Consider the following 16940-nt stretch of genomic DNA (forward strand, 5'->3'; position numbering starts at 1 on the left):
GTGTTCGGGGGATCACTATACATTGATCTCAGGTTCTTCAAAATGTAATTTTGAATCCTATTCTTAGTTGATAATCTTCCACCCAAGATTCCATATCTTCATATACTGGAGTAAGTAAATAGAGTCCATTCAGTGAGTTCATCAGAAGATACTTTGAGGGCACCTCTCTGAAAATGATACCTGTGGTAACTTAGCTGAAAGAGTACCCATATAAATGAGGCAATAACAGCCTTTTAGAATAACACAATGTAAACAACTCTGGAAGAATTGTACTATTGCACTTCTCAAGTAATGAGATCACCAGACTTTAGTTTTGTCTGGACTGTATCTCTGTAACATCCAGGTCTTGTTTGCAAACCTCAAATCTGAATGACTACTATATAACTGGTTCCATGAGTGATTTGACTGATGGTTATTTCCATAACTCCCTAAGATGCTGAGGAAAAGCAAGCAACAAAAGACATTTGTATCCTTAACATTTGTGCTGCTAGTGTTTAGATATGGCATGTTTAAAAAACCACTTCCTACACTCCCATGTCCCATTACAAATGACCCATACATTGCAACTTCTTTTTTAATGTTTGGTTTATTGTAGCCATTTCTAAGCTGTAGTTTATCCAGAGAGGCAACAGTTTTCCAGCATTAAAAAGAATCACTGTGTCTTGCTGTGAAAAGTCTGACAGCATCACTTATTTCTCCAGGGCACTTGTAATTTTTGACTTTTTAATTTTTAAAGACCGACTTTTAATTCTCAAGGTTTTCTCATAGATGTTACCATTTTTATTAAACATTTCAAGTAAGCTGATACTGGATCAGTAAAAAAACCCCTTTTTCCTTCTTAAAACAGTCCTGTAGCGTAAGGAATGATACTACAGGATAAAGCAGGTTGTGGAACTGTGTCATGTCAGTTACTCTTTATCACTGATGTGCACTTTTATTCATGTCAGACAGGAAACGCTGTGGACAAAATTATGGTTATTTATCTGATGATATTTTTATGCCCATTTTTTTTCTTTGAGAATTTGCTGGTTTACTTGTATTTTGTGTGAACTTATGAGTCAGAGCACCTTTTGACAGCATTTTCCCAAGTTACTCTTGTCTTTGTTTGAAGAATGGAGGAAGTCAAAGTAGCAGTGTGTTTCATTTTAAGAGCATGAGAGAAGAAGCCACTATCATTAAACACATGCAATGCTATATTCTTAGACAGAAGTTTGGATGAAATTTCTGGGTGTAATTTTGCTACAGGTGTTTCTACTTCGAGAGGCAATCCCTAGATTATTGTCTAAAGGATTCTTACTGCTTTATATACCATTGTCCTACGGGCTTTCCCTCTCTTAGGATCATCTACAAAAGATGGTTTTGGTTTTTAGGGATACAGTCTGCTGCAGCCAGTGCTGTCAAATGATAGCAGAAAGGGATATATTCCAAAGAAAAATTATTTGCATACAATCTTTTGCCCAGCCCAGATCTTGTTCCCCTGCTTGATGGCCGATTCTTACTTGCGTATTACATCCCTCTTTTTCACTGGCTGACATTTTTGTCTCTGACTGAAGAAATTTTTCAGGTACAACTGAACCTAAATTTCACCTCCAAGTTTGCAAAAGGTCTTCTGAGGGAAATGATCTGGTTTATAATGTTTTTTTCTGGTATTTATATGTGGATTTCCCCCTGTAATTTACTTTTTCTGCAGATCACTTTTCCCTCTGTTGTTTTGTTTTTCACCTTTCTTACAACCTTTATTTAAGTGCTTGGGCATTGTGACAGATGATTTCCAGGAATGCATTTCTGTCAAGATATATTTTTGAATCTTACACAAAAGATATTGTTAATATGAACATATATTATGAAACTGTGGACAAATGTATCAGTAAACAGATTTGAATAATGAGTCCTATATGAGAGGCAAAATGTTAAAAAAATAGTGACAAACAAAACTTCCTAATCAAGCCAGTGTTTAGGATATAATATTTACTGTGTTTTATATATTACACTCCTTTCAGAATGCAGAGATCATAAATACCAGGTGAAATTTAAAGTTCAGACTTTAAATAACAGGGGAAGTAGTTGCTAAGAAGGTCTTACTTGGATGACTTGGAGCATTCTGTATTCAAAATGAACACTTTACATAAAGTTTGCTTGCTTTCAAATGATCTGGTATGTCTAGATATTTCAATATGCTGTCATGTTCATGTAACAACCTTCATTTCTAAAGCTGGTTCATTTTTTTAAGATCTCAGATAAAATACAGTTTCCAAGTGAAAAGTTTTATCAGTGCTTTTACCTCACATGTGTGAATAATTGCACCAACATGTGTGAATTCCTTAACTGAAACCACTTTCGGCTCTAACATATTTATTTCTGGATAGATGCTTTACTGTAATTATTAAATTAATATAATGTTTCCTAAATCAAGGTTTATAAAAGTGGTCCTGTTTCTGTGCGTATTATAGGGAACTTTTTTCCCCTTCTATGTAGAATATGTTTTTAACATGTTTTCATTTAGAAACTGACCCTGAAGCATGCATTTCATGAAGAAGAAACACTTTGTTTCAATGCTGTTCTTAGTGTTCTTTTTGTGTCCTTTTTAGCACAATGCCCAGCAAATGAAATTCGTACAGAATCATCAGGAGTGATCCTCAGTCCAGGTTATCCAGGCACCTACCCCAACTCTCAAACATGTTCTTGGACTATTAAGGTTGAGCCAGGGTATAACATATCCATTTTTGTGGAAATGTTTCAAAGTGAAAAGCAGTTTGATGAGCTGGAGGTATTTGATGGTAAGAAAGATTTATATTCTGTCTTATACACAGTAGCAAATACTTGGTGGAGTCGGTCTTGATTTGCAATTGTTGGGATCATAATGAAGTGATGTATCTGAAAATAATACAATAATTCAGAATTCCTATTACTCTTTGCCTTAAATCTAAATCTATTAGCCAATGAAAGTTTTTATAGATGTATTCAAGACAGAGAAGATTTTAAATTTTCTTAGGCATTGTTACAGAGGAACATTAACAACTACAGCTTCCCTGGAAAAGTCACATAGTTTCCAGGTAAATTTATGGAGGTGTCTGAAAGGAGATGTTAACACGCTGGTCCATAATTGTTCATTTCTGGTGAAGAAGTATTTTGGAGTTATAATTACATTTGTCCAAATAATAAAAAGATATGAGTCTTAACACTGAAATTTGAGTTCAAATACCCTATCTGCTTTCTCCACAGCATTGCAGACCAGTGTTGTTCACTGTTGGAATATACCACTGTTGATGTGTTCATCTGTTTAAGGACAAAGAGCAGAAAAATGTGCTGTCACTTCTCAAAGAGCCCTACTTAATTCTTATTTTCTGCTTCATTCTAAACTTAATATGACTTATTATGTTCTCATTGATTGACAAGGATAACTAGTCTCTGATTGTTCTTAAATACGTTTTTATTCATCTAGAATATATGATAAGTATGATAGAAATGATTAATATTCACTATGGGAGTTTCAGAGCATGAAAAAATATTAAGAGGTCATATCTTTTAAGGTATCTTGTTTTAAGTATTCTTCTGAAGGATTAGATTTTAATGTCCAAAATTACTAATTTTTTCACCTTTTGGTAGAAACGTCTTTAAAAAATCCACAATATTTTTGATGCTTTTAAAAATGCCATATCATAGCATATTTTTTTCTTCATAATATGTATGCTGGTCCATGTCAGGTTAGTGCCATAAACAGTCTATAAAAAAATCTCTTAAGATTAGCTTTTCTTCCATTCCATTTTGTATCAAAGACATATGGAATGTTACTTGAACTTTTCTAGTGGTCCAATCACTTTGTTTTCTTTTGATAAATTTAGTTGAAACAGCATAATTTTCCTGATGTATATTTTTGTTTTCTTTCCTCTGAATTTAAATGTAATGAAAACAGATTATCAATAATAGATCTGAGAGAAGAACTAATGTTGTTCCTACATTTTTAAGCTCTTCAATTTCATGGCATGAAATAATACTCTTACAAATTCATCTCTACTGCAGCTCTGCAGAAGTAATTTTTTCTACCACCTACCAGCAACCTTAAGTGAAAAAGATAATGGCATATTTATAAACTCTCAACTACAGTGCCATGTGGAGATTTCTGAGCTAGCTCTCAACAAGCTGATATTCAGATATGGCCCATTGCAGCACCTTGCAGAGATACTTGTTTGTATCCATGTGGCCACATTAGCAATGTGCTTTGCTAATTAGTTAGACATCTCAGCATGAGTTTTTGGGGGCAGAAGACAATGCTAATGTGGCTATACTGTTTCCAGAGATGGCTATAACTCAGACTCAAATGTTGCTGCATTTTACAGCAAACAAATATATGTCATATTTTGGGGCCTTATGTGGTCCAAAACAGTGTATTTCATCTAGGTTAGTAGAACTGCACTGATCTATCTCTAACAGGTAAAGATACATCATCAAACTTTATGCCGAAACTGTATAAAGATTTGCAAGACAAATATTTAGGGAATTAGTGTTGCTAAGGCACTCATCTCTGATTGCTTTATGGAAAGCAAAGCACAGTAAGAACTACACCTACCTGACTGCACTGTACATTGTGGTGCTTCAGCAGCTGTCTGATGATCAGGGTAGGCAGCCAGTCAGTAAAGCCAGCCTGGTCAAGTGAGAGCAGCAAGCCCATTAGCCTTTCCCACTTACCTGTCATACCCTTGGAAAACCCTCTCTGGATTCTAAACCAGAGAAGCCATAAATGTTACATGAACATAATTATTAAAGTGTTTTGAACTTGAAAATATGGCATTCAGGTATTTACACTGAATAGCATTCATTTAGTACAGAATTTTTTTTTCCTCTCTGAAATAAACTGAAATTAATCTATCACTGAAAATAGAAGGAAATGCCAACTTTTATCTAACATTCAAGAGAACATCATGTGACACATCACCACACCAGAAGTTGAGTGTGTTGATTGTTTCTCTATATAGACAAACTCTGAAATAATAATTAAATAAATGTCAGATTCAAGAACAACTGAGTCATGCTGCTGACCTTCCTGACCACCATCTGAAGAGCTGACTGCTTGGTAAGGTAGAGAAACTGAAACTCAACTCAGGGAAAAACAAAGCAGAACTAACAAAATTGAATCAATCCTCTGATCTCCTAATGATTAAAAAATGTGGTACAGCATATGGTGCTGCAAAATAATTTAATGATTAATAATAAGGATTCTTACCTTGTTGTAGGTCGTAGGTCTTTATTTGTAGAAGTCCATTCTTTAGTCCCTTGAGAATTTTAAAAGAATACTTACATTCCAAACTGTTACAAGGGTATTAAACAGATTTACAAAATCCAAAGTGAAGCACAGACTGAGTCAAATGTCATGTTCTAAATAATTTTTTCAAGCAAAAATAGGAATTGCCCTTAGTATTCCTTATCATTTATCCTACACTGTAATCATCAAACACTAACTCTGCAATATGACAAACAAACAAGTTGTGAAGCATTTTTATGAGGGCATGCTGAGCAACCCATGCCTAAAGCAATGCTTATTTGTTCTTATGTTGTAGATGCATTTCCTATTTAGATTTTTTTTTTTAGTAATGCTAATTTAGTTGTAATATTAGGGTGACTGAAATGCAGCTCCTAAGAACTGGGAAGTAATTTGTAATGTTTTTGTTTTGTGACTTCCATAACCTCCCTTTTGTACCTGAAATGTCCCAGTCACAATTTTTACTTTTTTTTTAATTGAACTGGATGGGGCTGAAAACAGTTTTCAATTGCATTGTATTCAATTTTTAGGTGTCACTTGATTCAGTTTGACTTTTCTATTTTCCTGTAACATAAGAAGACCTGATCAGTCTGTACAGCAAATAATGAATGAAGAAGTTCTTTATTTGTAATAGCAACTCTGACCAAGATAATGTTGGTTGATATAGTTTTCTTAAACTTGAAAGCATGGAGCAAAGGACATGGTGAGCATGTGAGAGTGCTTCAGCTGGAGAAGCATATTTTCCTCCATACCTTCATATGGAGGGAAAAAAGCTATTTAATGTTTTAGAAAGCTTCCAGTTGGAGATTGGATTGATTCATATTTTTGATTGATATTTTTTTGTTATCTTCTATATAAATAGTCTTGAAATCATCATCTGTGCCTCTAGGGTTTTATTCTGGTGAAGAGACTGGTTTAGGGCCAGGATAGAGTTTTTCAACATCTTGTATTTACCATAAATGAACACTGCACTAAAATGGAACTATAACAAACATACTAATTAACAGAACTTAGTCCTAGTGAAGCAAATTCATAACACTTGTACATATGTGTATTCCAAATGGAACTGTGGTGGTCTTACACATGACAGAGCTTTTTGCCTTTTTTTAGCTACTGTGTTCATTATGTAATATGGTAGTGTTTAAATTATACAAGCTGTACAATATCAAAGAAGTATCCATTTGCTGCCACTCACTAGTTTGAAAAGAGCTTAAATAAATTATAGATCTAAAAGGGCAAGGAGCAGACAAAGACTCTCATTCAGTGTATTTGTTTCAAATAGAAATTAATACCCTTTTTTTTTTTAAACCACTACTTTTTTCAGTGTTTATGGAGAAATCACTAATTGTTTTATATTTCCATTTGTTTGTACCTAGATAAAAGTCTAGGTACAAACAAATGGAAATATAAAGCAATTATATGCTCTCTAGTGAAAACCTAAAACCAGATGGACAGTTTAAATTGAGATCTGTTAGTTATTATTCTGACAAGGAAGTGTCTGGCTATTTCCTATTCTACCATGTTCACATTCACAGCTTAGTTACAATATTGAAAGAATTACTTAAATTCATAGTACTTTAAAACTTCAGTAGTTTCTTTTTTCATCTCTGAAGGTTCTTCTGGGCAAAGCCCTTTACTGGTTGCTTTGAGTGGAAATCACACTGGGCAGCTGAACTTCACAAGCAAAATGAATCAGCTGTATCTCCGCTGGTCAACTGATCATGCCACCAGCAAGAAAGGATTCAAGATCCGTTACTCAGGTAACTGTTCATGCTTTTTCTTAAATTATATTTTGTGGATATACTGTTGTCCACTTGTAATATAATGTCTGTTTCTCTGAAGATAATTTTTTGTAATGTTTATTTTAAGGATGTGAAATCATTCTGTTTTAGATTAAGCACAGAACTTGGTCTCTCCATTTTTTCCCAGTATGTTAGAGATCTCCAGATTAATACTCCTCCCATTAATACTCTCCTCTTAACCTGTTCTCTTGTCTTATCAGATCCAGAGAGAGGCCTTTGAAATGTAGTGGTAGGGATATTCCTTAGATTTTCACAGAAGTACTCAGAAGTGAGAATTTTTTTGATCCTCATTAGCTGTGTAGTACTTCAGCTGCAATTCAGTGCACAATTATTAGGTTTGCAATTTCCTAAAGTTGCAGTTCACAGCTCTCATTATTATATTTTTCTTCATGTAAAAATAAATGAAAAACTGGGGGGGGAGGAATAAATCCTCATTTCGTCAACAGGCTGCATATGAATCTGGTAACATGAAAATTTGTAAGTAGTCTATCTAAATAGTGCCAAAATGATTTCCCACATTAATAATAAACATCAAGAAAAAACATATTGCAGTACTGGATTATGTATTATGTGCAGACATATTGACCCTTACTCAGTTTGCAGCCTGTTTATGATGTTTCCACACATACATCTACAGACACATTGCTACTAAAAGGCTTGGCAAAGGGATCATTTACATGATGTGAATAGTATGTGTGAGAGAGAAAGGTGATAATTGCTATCATTAACATTAGCTTCTACTGCGTTTGGATTTGATTAGCAATGGAAAGGTTCTGTGAGTTAATTTTGGTGGCTAAAAATTGTCAATAAATTTAAATAGAGAAAGGAATACCAATAATGTTTTAGCAGAACATTTCAGGAAGTACCAGATTTCTCCCATTTAGTCATGGTAAATGTATTTAGTGTGACAGTTTTTGGGAAGCTCACTCCTTTTCTGTACCATCCATGCTCTGTCTAATTTCTGGAAAGTTTCTCTTGTTACTGAAACATAGGAGCAGAGCCCTGCTCAGAGCATAATTATGTTGGTTTTGGGGATTTAAGAACTAAGCAGAAACTGTTAGAAGTCAGGAAAGAAATCACTAAAAGTATCATCTTCACCTGCACCTTTGGATAATTACTACAGACAAACTGAAGCTGAGGAATGGGGAAAATATTTTTTTTTTCAAGCTTACTGGGGAATAATATAGGTTTTTATAGTAAAAAAGCAATTGCAGGATTTAATAGATAGATTGAGAATGTGCAAGAGGGAACAAGAGAACCTGTCACATGTAGCCCTCAAATGTGTGGCAGTAAAAGGAGTGAGCATTCATTCATTAGTTCAAAGTGAGGAAGCAATATCAGGGTTACATTAGTAGAATTCATGTGAAGATGTTGGTTTGTAAGTATCAAATTATTAAGCAGGCTGGTTTTTGAGGAACGGCAAAATATTTTGTACCTTTGCATGTACACAAAACATGTTTTGCAGTACTGAAGAAGGGGTCTGTAATTGCTAGGCTCAATTCATCATTTATTATGGCACTAGCTATGACTAACAATAAAACTGGGGGGCTGGAGAGAGATATGCAATCCTTATGGCTATGTTTTAGAAACAAAAAACAGTTTAGCTTTTTCCGCTCCACTAACAGTCAGTGCCTGCATTTTTCTCTAAACTTCTGTCCATTTTACATGAGATTCAATGGAAATAATCAGCATGAAAGAAGAGTAACAGTGAGCGGCAGCATAAACAATTGGATTTGAATCCTAATGAGGGAGAGCAACATCATGAAAGTAGGAAAAATACAAGATCCCAAAAAGGCTATTGATACTGTGGCAGCTGTGTCTGAGCCAGCAGGCTTCCTCATGATGAAGATCCTATTGAAATGAATTACTGCCCTCCCATAACCTTTCCCTTCTTCTCCAGCTATGCCTGTGCACAAAATTTTGTAAATTGTCACTTTGTCACAGCTAGATTTCACTTGTACTTACAAATTTTATTCACTATTAAAAACTGCTAGAAGCTTTTATGGAAATGCTTATTATTTTCTTTAGCATGCAGCCTTAATTGTGTAAGCTGTTTGCTTAATATTATGTTTACTATCATGTGGTATAAGACTTTTTGCTAAATCTCAGTGGAAAAAAGCTGTGGTGTTACAGCAGACAGGTATTATTTTAAGGGCTTTGACATATTATACAGGCACTAGCTTAGATTTTTAGTCTAAAATATACATTTCCTAACTGCACTAATGCCTAGATATTAAACAATCTCTTTCTTAATCTATGAAGTATTTGCATAGCACCTCTCAATAATTTGTAACCCTATATACACATTCCTACCCAGGCAAGCAAGGGGAAAAGCATAACTAAGAAGAAGTAGAAGATTCTTTTTTTTTAAATTATTGGTAGAAGGAATGAAAGTGCACTGCAGTACCTGGCATATCTGCTGGAGGCACAAGGCCTTGGGAACCAGATGGGAACTTCCTTTGCTACTTTTCAAATTGACATTGCAACTATAACCGTTACAAGCTTTTGTTTACTTCTTGGTTATTAATTCAAAAGTGAATAAGTCCAGTGGTTACTTAGCTAATTTGTATTTTCCTGCCAATAGCACTATTTTTTCTTATTCCTTAGGGTAAAGTGGCCAGGTTTTTTGTAGCGTGGGGGGCTACAAGTATGACCTCTGTGAGAAGCTGCTAGAAGCTTCTTCCATGTCCAAAAGAACCAGATTCAGCTGGTTGCAAGATGGACCTGCAGCTGGCCATGGATAGTGATAGTGCCTCTGCAATAACACACTTAAAAAAAAAAAAAAATATATATATATATATATATATATATATATATACTCAGCAGCAGCTAGAAAGAGTGAGAATACATGAGTGACAAATCTGCAGAAACCACAGTTGGTGAAGATGGAGGGGGAGGAGGTTCTCCAGGCATCAAAGCTGAGTTTCCCTGAAGCCTATTGCTCTCTAACCCTAGCATACCACTAAGGTCCACCCAGCTGCTTGCTCATTCTCCTCACAGCAAGACAGGAGATGGAGCAGAGAATCAGAAGAATAAATATGAGAAAACTTGTGGGATGAGATAAACAGGTAAAGTTTGATAGTTAAAACAGAAACTTGCACATTTGCAATCAAATCAAAGTAAGGAATTCATTCGCCATTTCTCATTGACAGGGGTTCAGCTATCTCCAGGAGATCAGGGCTCCGCCAGTCTTGATGGTGATTTGAGCATACCTTGAAACACTGGTCCTTCCTTATTTTCGTAGCTTATATTGTTGAGCATGCCACCATATCTTATGGGCTATCTCTTTAATCAGCTGGGGTCAGCTGTCTCATCTTTGTCCCCTCCTAAATCCCTGTGCATCCCCAGCCTCCTTGCTGGTGGGAGGGTGTGAGAAGCAGAAAAGGCCTTGACTCAGTGTAAGCTTTGCTCAACAGTGACATCTCTGTATTATCAACACTGTTTTCATCAGAAATCCATAACAGCCTCATATTGGAACTTTGGAAGAAAATGAATACTATCCTAGACAAACCAGTATACCTGAGAAAAGAGGAGGGGAAGGGGAGGGCAGGCAGAGCAAAGGCTTTTCACAGTTTGGTTTGATATCTTAGTCTGATCTGATTGGTAAGAAATTAAAATAATTATTTCCCCATGTCAAGTCTCTTTTGGCTATGACAGTAAAAGCTGAATGATCTCTCCCTGTCCCTATTTCAGCCCACAAGCCTTTTGTTATATTTTCTCTCCCATGTGCAGCTGAGAAGGGGAGCAGTTCTGCAGCTTTGGTGTGCACCTTGCATCCAGCCAGGATCAACCCAGCACACTTTTATTATGTGCTTTTAACCTCTTATGTAATTGCAAGAAGCTTCATTCTTAATCATTCTTTTCTTTTTATTTTTAAGCTTTGGACATGTTAAACAAGTGTTCCTACTCCCTCTCTATTTCATTTTATAATAAAAGAAGATTGATTAGTTTGTCTACATTTTCCAGTAGATGGTTAGAAGTGACAAGGGAACTATGTGAAGAAGTTCATCAGATTCCGTATAATTGTTTCTTTTCCAATTTTTAAACGTTTAGGTAGTGATTTGCACAGTAGGAAGGTCACAGCAAGGTTTACACAGTACTGTGAATCACGAAAAATATTCAGAATCATTTATAAATGTTGAACCACCAGTAAGAATAGCTGTCATAGAAATAGCAGGTTATTCAGTCAGGTATTTAGTTTGCAGACATTCACAACTATATCACTGAAGAGGGAATAGACCTTTGCAAATTTATCTTTTCTTTTCATATTGTTTATTTGTTAGATTTAAAATAAAATGCAAAAGAAAAAGTATGACAGCCTGATCCCTTTTTGTTGCTTAGTTGAGTATTGTTCTCCATTTTGATACTGTACATTTTAAAATTAAAATTAACATATGGAATGGATGGTCCATTAATTAAGGAAATGGTTTAGTAATCAGAAAAGATATATTCAGTTTTCTTATGTGTCATTATCTACTTACTTTAGGCTGTGTCCAATTTCTTACCTATAAAGTGAGTATGACAGTAACCAGCTACTACAGTGGATATATAAAAAATAGCAGCCCAAAGAGATAAGATTCCCTAGTCATATGACAAAGAGAACTAGGTATCCAAAAGGGAAAGCTATAAAGAAGGAGTTTACTGAGGTGTGGCTTTTTATTTCTCAACATAAAATCTATCATGTACAGTAAACAAATGACTGTGGTATCTGTAGGAATTGTTTTCATTTCTTTATAATTTCAAACATGGTGCTGTTTCTGTGAATACTTACAAATATTTTCTCCATATTAGTTTTTTTGACCACTCATCAAGGATTCTGCTGGGAAATCAAGTCCTTTGCTAAGATTAATTTTCTGATAAAATTTTTTAGATTCCCTGTAGAGAGTGAGTTCTACAAAATCATCTCGGAGGGTTGGACATAGAATTTATAATAATTTTAATTTTTAATTGGGAGTCATTTAATTGAACTTCCCTGAAACAGAGTGTCTCAAACAGTAAAAAAATCCCTCAGCATAAATAATTAAATGTTTCAGCTTTTAAGAGAATACACTTAGTTAAAGGAAGAGTGTGGTCCTGCAAATGCAAGATCAGTGTTTATAGGTGTTGCTGTCCACACATCCATTGACTAGTGATATGTGATTTAGCTGGCAGCTATTACCCTGTTGGTATTCAGTGGCAAATTACAAAAGTTCTAATGTTAAGTGAGCTGAAAATGTTCAGTGTGTTGTCCTACAAAATACCCTGTTATCTAAGAGGTCCTAAAAGAATGTGGTCGATATGTCATTTGGAAAAGTAAATTAAATCTATAACCATAAAGTTGCTTTCGGTCGCTGGAACAGTCATAGAAGTTTATCACATTTTGTGGTAAAACATTGTCATTCCTAGATGAGAGCACTCCTGTGTGATTACACCTATTTCTGCTAAGCCTTATGAGATTCCAGGACAGATTCCCCCAGAAAATGGCTGGGAGAAAAACAGCATTTTATCACAGTGGTCTTTGACACAAGGCTGCAGTATTTTATGAGTGCACTGTATGGATTTCTGCTTAAGCTTGAAATCTTCACTCAGCTTACAGTATCTGTAGTTTTCAGTTTGACATTCTTCAAACATTTGCTTACACTTCAGGTCTTCAGACATTTATTTATTGCTTTGTGTGTGTTTCTTCTGTTAATATGCCCGTTCCTGATCCTAGAAGCTGTTATGTGTGCTTCATCCTGGACCCTGAATAGAGTTCAGTTTAAAGAACAGATTAAAAATTATTAAAATATGGACTAAGGGAATTTTATGTAGACTTATCACTATTCCTTTACTGTATCAACAAGTGTACTTTTCAGAGTTATAAAACAAAAATCCATCTTCAGAATTTTTAGATAATTTGCTTAAAATGCTTTTTTTCTTCTCATGCTATCTGTTGCTTAAACATAATACATTGCTTTGTGTTTCAGCCTTTTCTATACATACCATGCTGTCTCGGTAACACAAAGTAATATGGTTTTAGTAGGACTTTTACATGGATGTGCATTATGGGCACCGATTACCTGTAACCTTTTTGATGGCTACAGACTTGCTACCAGCCTACTGCTACTACTTTAAAATGTCATTAATAAGAATTTCTGTAAGAGTGGAGAAGGGATCTGATCTAGGTTGGATAAATGTTTTAAACATAAGTTATCCAAACATACAGGGTTTACACAACAAAATGCATGTTATGTGTGTCAGAAACACTCTTAACAGTCATGAAAGTGTAAAGTTTGGTACTCTGGAAGCACAGCCCCTTTCTGATAGGTCGGAACTTTTCTGTGCTGCTATCTAGTGAACTTTTCATTCCACTTCAAGGAATACACCTCACTTCATGGAGGCTCATTCATCATACCTTTTTTTGTCCCAAATTTTATACCCATTGTTGTCAAAATGCCTCTGCCAAGACAGTCTAGCTGTGCTCCTCAACCCTTCTTTATCTCCACCCCTTTTCCACTCCTCCCTACAAATCACAGTCTACTTTTAGTGGTAGAAAACATAAGGTTTTTTCTTTAACCAACTTTTATGTTTCTTTCCCATCTAGCTTAACATCCTAATTTCTCTTCCTCTTTACAAAGACACCCCATATTGTTATCCTCCTCCTTTCTGTCTTCTGTCTCTGATCTTTTCTTTTTGTGTCTCACTAGTCAGTTTCTTCTGATTTTATAATTTTTTTCTTTCACTGAATCATATTTTATTCTGAACAAAATCTCAGTCTCTGAATCATCAGTCCTTTTGGTACCACTACTAATGGCTAACAAAATACTTCTCTTTCTCTCATTTTCATTGCTTTCTCCTGGTCTCCAATCCCTGCCTTCCTGTTTCTCATCTCTTTGCATGATCTGTCATGGCTACTCTTTCCCATGGCTCTTAAATCAGAATCTTTGTCTCAAGTGTTTTTTCACTCCTTTTTCCAGTTATAACCTCCCTTCCCTGTCAAACAGATTTCTTAATTTTATATTCACAGTGAAAATCAGCCTTTTACTTTCCCAACGGCAGATGACCACAAAGCTTTACCAAGGCATCTTGGTTTCCAGACCTCTTCCTTTTCTCCTACAGGTCCATGAAGCTGCTGCCACTCACCCACCTTGGGTTGTCAGGGAAAGTAGCATTAGTAATGGTAGGCTAAAGAGATGGTTGAAAGCAGAAAATACACAGGAGTCATCGGGGTATCTGGAAAGGAGGATATAGTTTTCTGTAGAATATCTGCAACAATAAACTTTAGAAATTAAGTATTTTAAAGGGATGTTGAAGTAAATTCTGAGTGATATTGCTATTTTGTCTTCTTTCTTGTTTTCTTCTACAAATTTCTTAATTAAAAAGATTTTTTTTGTTTGACTCTTCTCTGAACACCACTTGATTCACTGGAGAGCTTAAACCATGCTTTTGGGCTCAACATATTATTAATTGCTACAACGTAAGCAAAAATTATGACTGGTAGATTTCCCCTTTGGCTCCTGAAGAAATTTTCAGCATTTTGACATCATTCTGTGTAATTCAGCAGCCTGAATATCCCATATTTCATGCCATTTTAAAGCTTCTCTCTCTGGAAGGTCATATATATTTATTGTTGTAATCAGCCACAGCTAAAGCATGGCAATAAATACCCTGACAATCAGAACATGAAGTTTAACCTGTTATGCTAAAAATCTATCACACGTTAAAAAGCCTCTTCTTTTATATCTAGCCAAGAATTTACTGTTAGAATAACAATGTTAGCAGTTTAATAAAAGAATTACTAGTCCAGATTAAATGGTTATAGGAGGAGATGGAAAAATGAGACATAAAAATACTATACAGAAAAACAATACGGTTAGAAATTTTATACAGTATTACTGGACCACAGAGAAATATCTTATGTCTAAAATTGCAGTGCTGATGTACTAAATTTGGAGTTTTTTCTGATTTGCATATTTTATTTATGACTCATCATCTTTTCTTAAGATTTATGATATTTAAAATTAAATAGCACTTAAGAGGTTACTGGAGCTGATTTTAGAGGTCTTAAGCTGCTTGTTTTGCAATAACAGTCTTATTTATTCTTCATTATGTTAAAAGGAAAATTAAAGCCATGTTTATTGTGGTTCTTTAAATGCCAAGTCCCCTTTTTAAAGAGTAATTTAGTAATTAATGTAATTTAGGCAGACAAGTGAGTGTCACCATGCTTATAAAGGACACAGAACATGGTCCCAAACAATTCTTTTACTGAACCATCTTGGCTTATTAATTTTCATTCTAGTTTTATTTTTTTTTTTTCTTTATAATTTAATAGGGGTTTTTTTCAGGTAATCCCCAAGTGAAAGAATGTACAGAAATAACATTTTGAGTAGAAATAAAGTTGCTTAATTGAGAAATATACAGTATAATTTCAACAAATAATATTTTTTGGCATCTTGAATGTTGGACTTTACTGTTTATGTTGGATGTTATTGCTTAGAAATATTGACTTTGATAAACTGCATCTAAATCTAGACATTTAAAGGAAATGTTTCTGTTACGAACATAATCAACTCTATGATCTCTATCAAGGAACAAAAACATTCTTCTTTAGGTGGTAATTGATATAGTAGGTGCACCGTCAGGTGATAAAATATACATTAAAGATAAAAATTTAAGAATTGAGCTAGATATTGAAATCTGTATACCCAAAGCTGTAATTATGCACTTGTGAAAATAAAACAGCTTCTACTGGATAATTGTCTGCAGAAGTTAAAATTAATATCACACTATATCTAAGACACATTTCAGTATTATGGAGAGAGTATTCCAACAGTAGTTGGAGTCTCAGTCTTATTGGTATTGACATTTAGTTCTCAGTGGAGCGCAAGAGTGTCTTCTCTGTGAAGAATGTTCAGAAGCTTTTTTCAGTGGTGGATGTGCAGTCAGGTTTATTTTCAGGAAGCCATGGTCCTGCCATGCTGCTTCTGAAAAGATAATCTCAGTAAGCTTGATGCGGTGCATACCTGCTTCAAATACGCAGTGACTTGTACATCACTAGGGAGTCCAGGTAATTTTTTCATATTGCTTTTATCCAGTAAATATTTGCATTCCACAAACAGATTTGCTTTACAACTCTGTATATAGTGTGTCAAATTATACTGTACTTCTGCTTGATCTGGGTCCAGTTGAGGTATCCATATTCCATCCTTACAGGCAGATACTGCAACCTTATTTTAAAAAGTGATGTTTATTACTCACTTTTTGACACAAAAAAAATTGTACTTTTGCTTATTCAGCATATATCAAAAAATTCCATTTATATGTAACAGGTCCTCAAGGACCATGCTTGTCATGAAAACCATGCTTCAAAAATATTAGTAATGATAAAAATTAAGAAAGGTTTACTTTCATTTCAAAAGTCAAACAGGTGCATTCTGTCTTACTTCATATGTAGTTTAAAGTCAACATTTAAGAAGTTGCAGTCAGTTATGTTACATGCTTTTCATAAAAATTAATATACTTGCCCATATCTATGAGAGAATAAGTACAAAAAATTAAGTGCATTTTAATCTGAAATAAAAGCATCTGAAGAATCAATGTACTGTTGTCTTGTAAATTTTTAACATATTTAAAATTCTTAAACTTTGACATACATATCTAAGTGCACTGAAATTTTTAATAAAGCATTTCATAATTGGTTTTGAATATTGTGTAGCTCAAATAATAATTTTGTATTTATAAAGTTATTAGATTTGAAGTAGAATATTTATTAAGTGTGATCGAGCTTTCTGAACATTCTACATGCTTCATGATTGCAGCTTCCTTATATGCAGTAGTACAGACTGGTTCTGATAATAAATTTTGGTTTTGAACTTCATGATTCTTTATACGTAGTCTGAATCTTCACTAAGGATTCCAAAAGT

The 16940-nt window shown here is 34.6% G+C and overlaps 1 protein-coding gene across 1 annotated transcript in view; it reads left to right on the plus strand.

Moving 5' to 3' along the window:
- The window catches only part of CSMD1 (CUB and Sushi multiple domains 1), a 1056389-nt gene that overhangs the window by 964552 nt on the left and 74897 nt on the right, over nucleotides 1-16940 (plus strand). Inside the window, exons 47-48 of the mRNA XM_050972940.1 lie at nucleotides 2589-2777; nucleotides 6871-7017. Coding sequence (XP_050828897.1) covers nucleotides 2589-2777; nucleotides 6871-7017 — 336 coding nt within the window. The remainder of the gene's footprint in view (nucleotides 1-2588; nucleotides 2778-6870; nucleotides 7018-16940) is intronic.

This window comes from Serinus canaria, chromosome 3, assembly GCF_022539315.1.
Source record: "Serinus canaria isolate serCan28SL12 chromosome 3, serCan2020, whole genome shotgun sequence".
NCBI classification, from domain to species: domain Eukaryota; kingdom Metazoa; phylum Chordata; class Aves; order Passeriformes; family Fringillidae; genus Serinus; species Serinus canaria.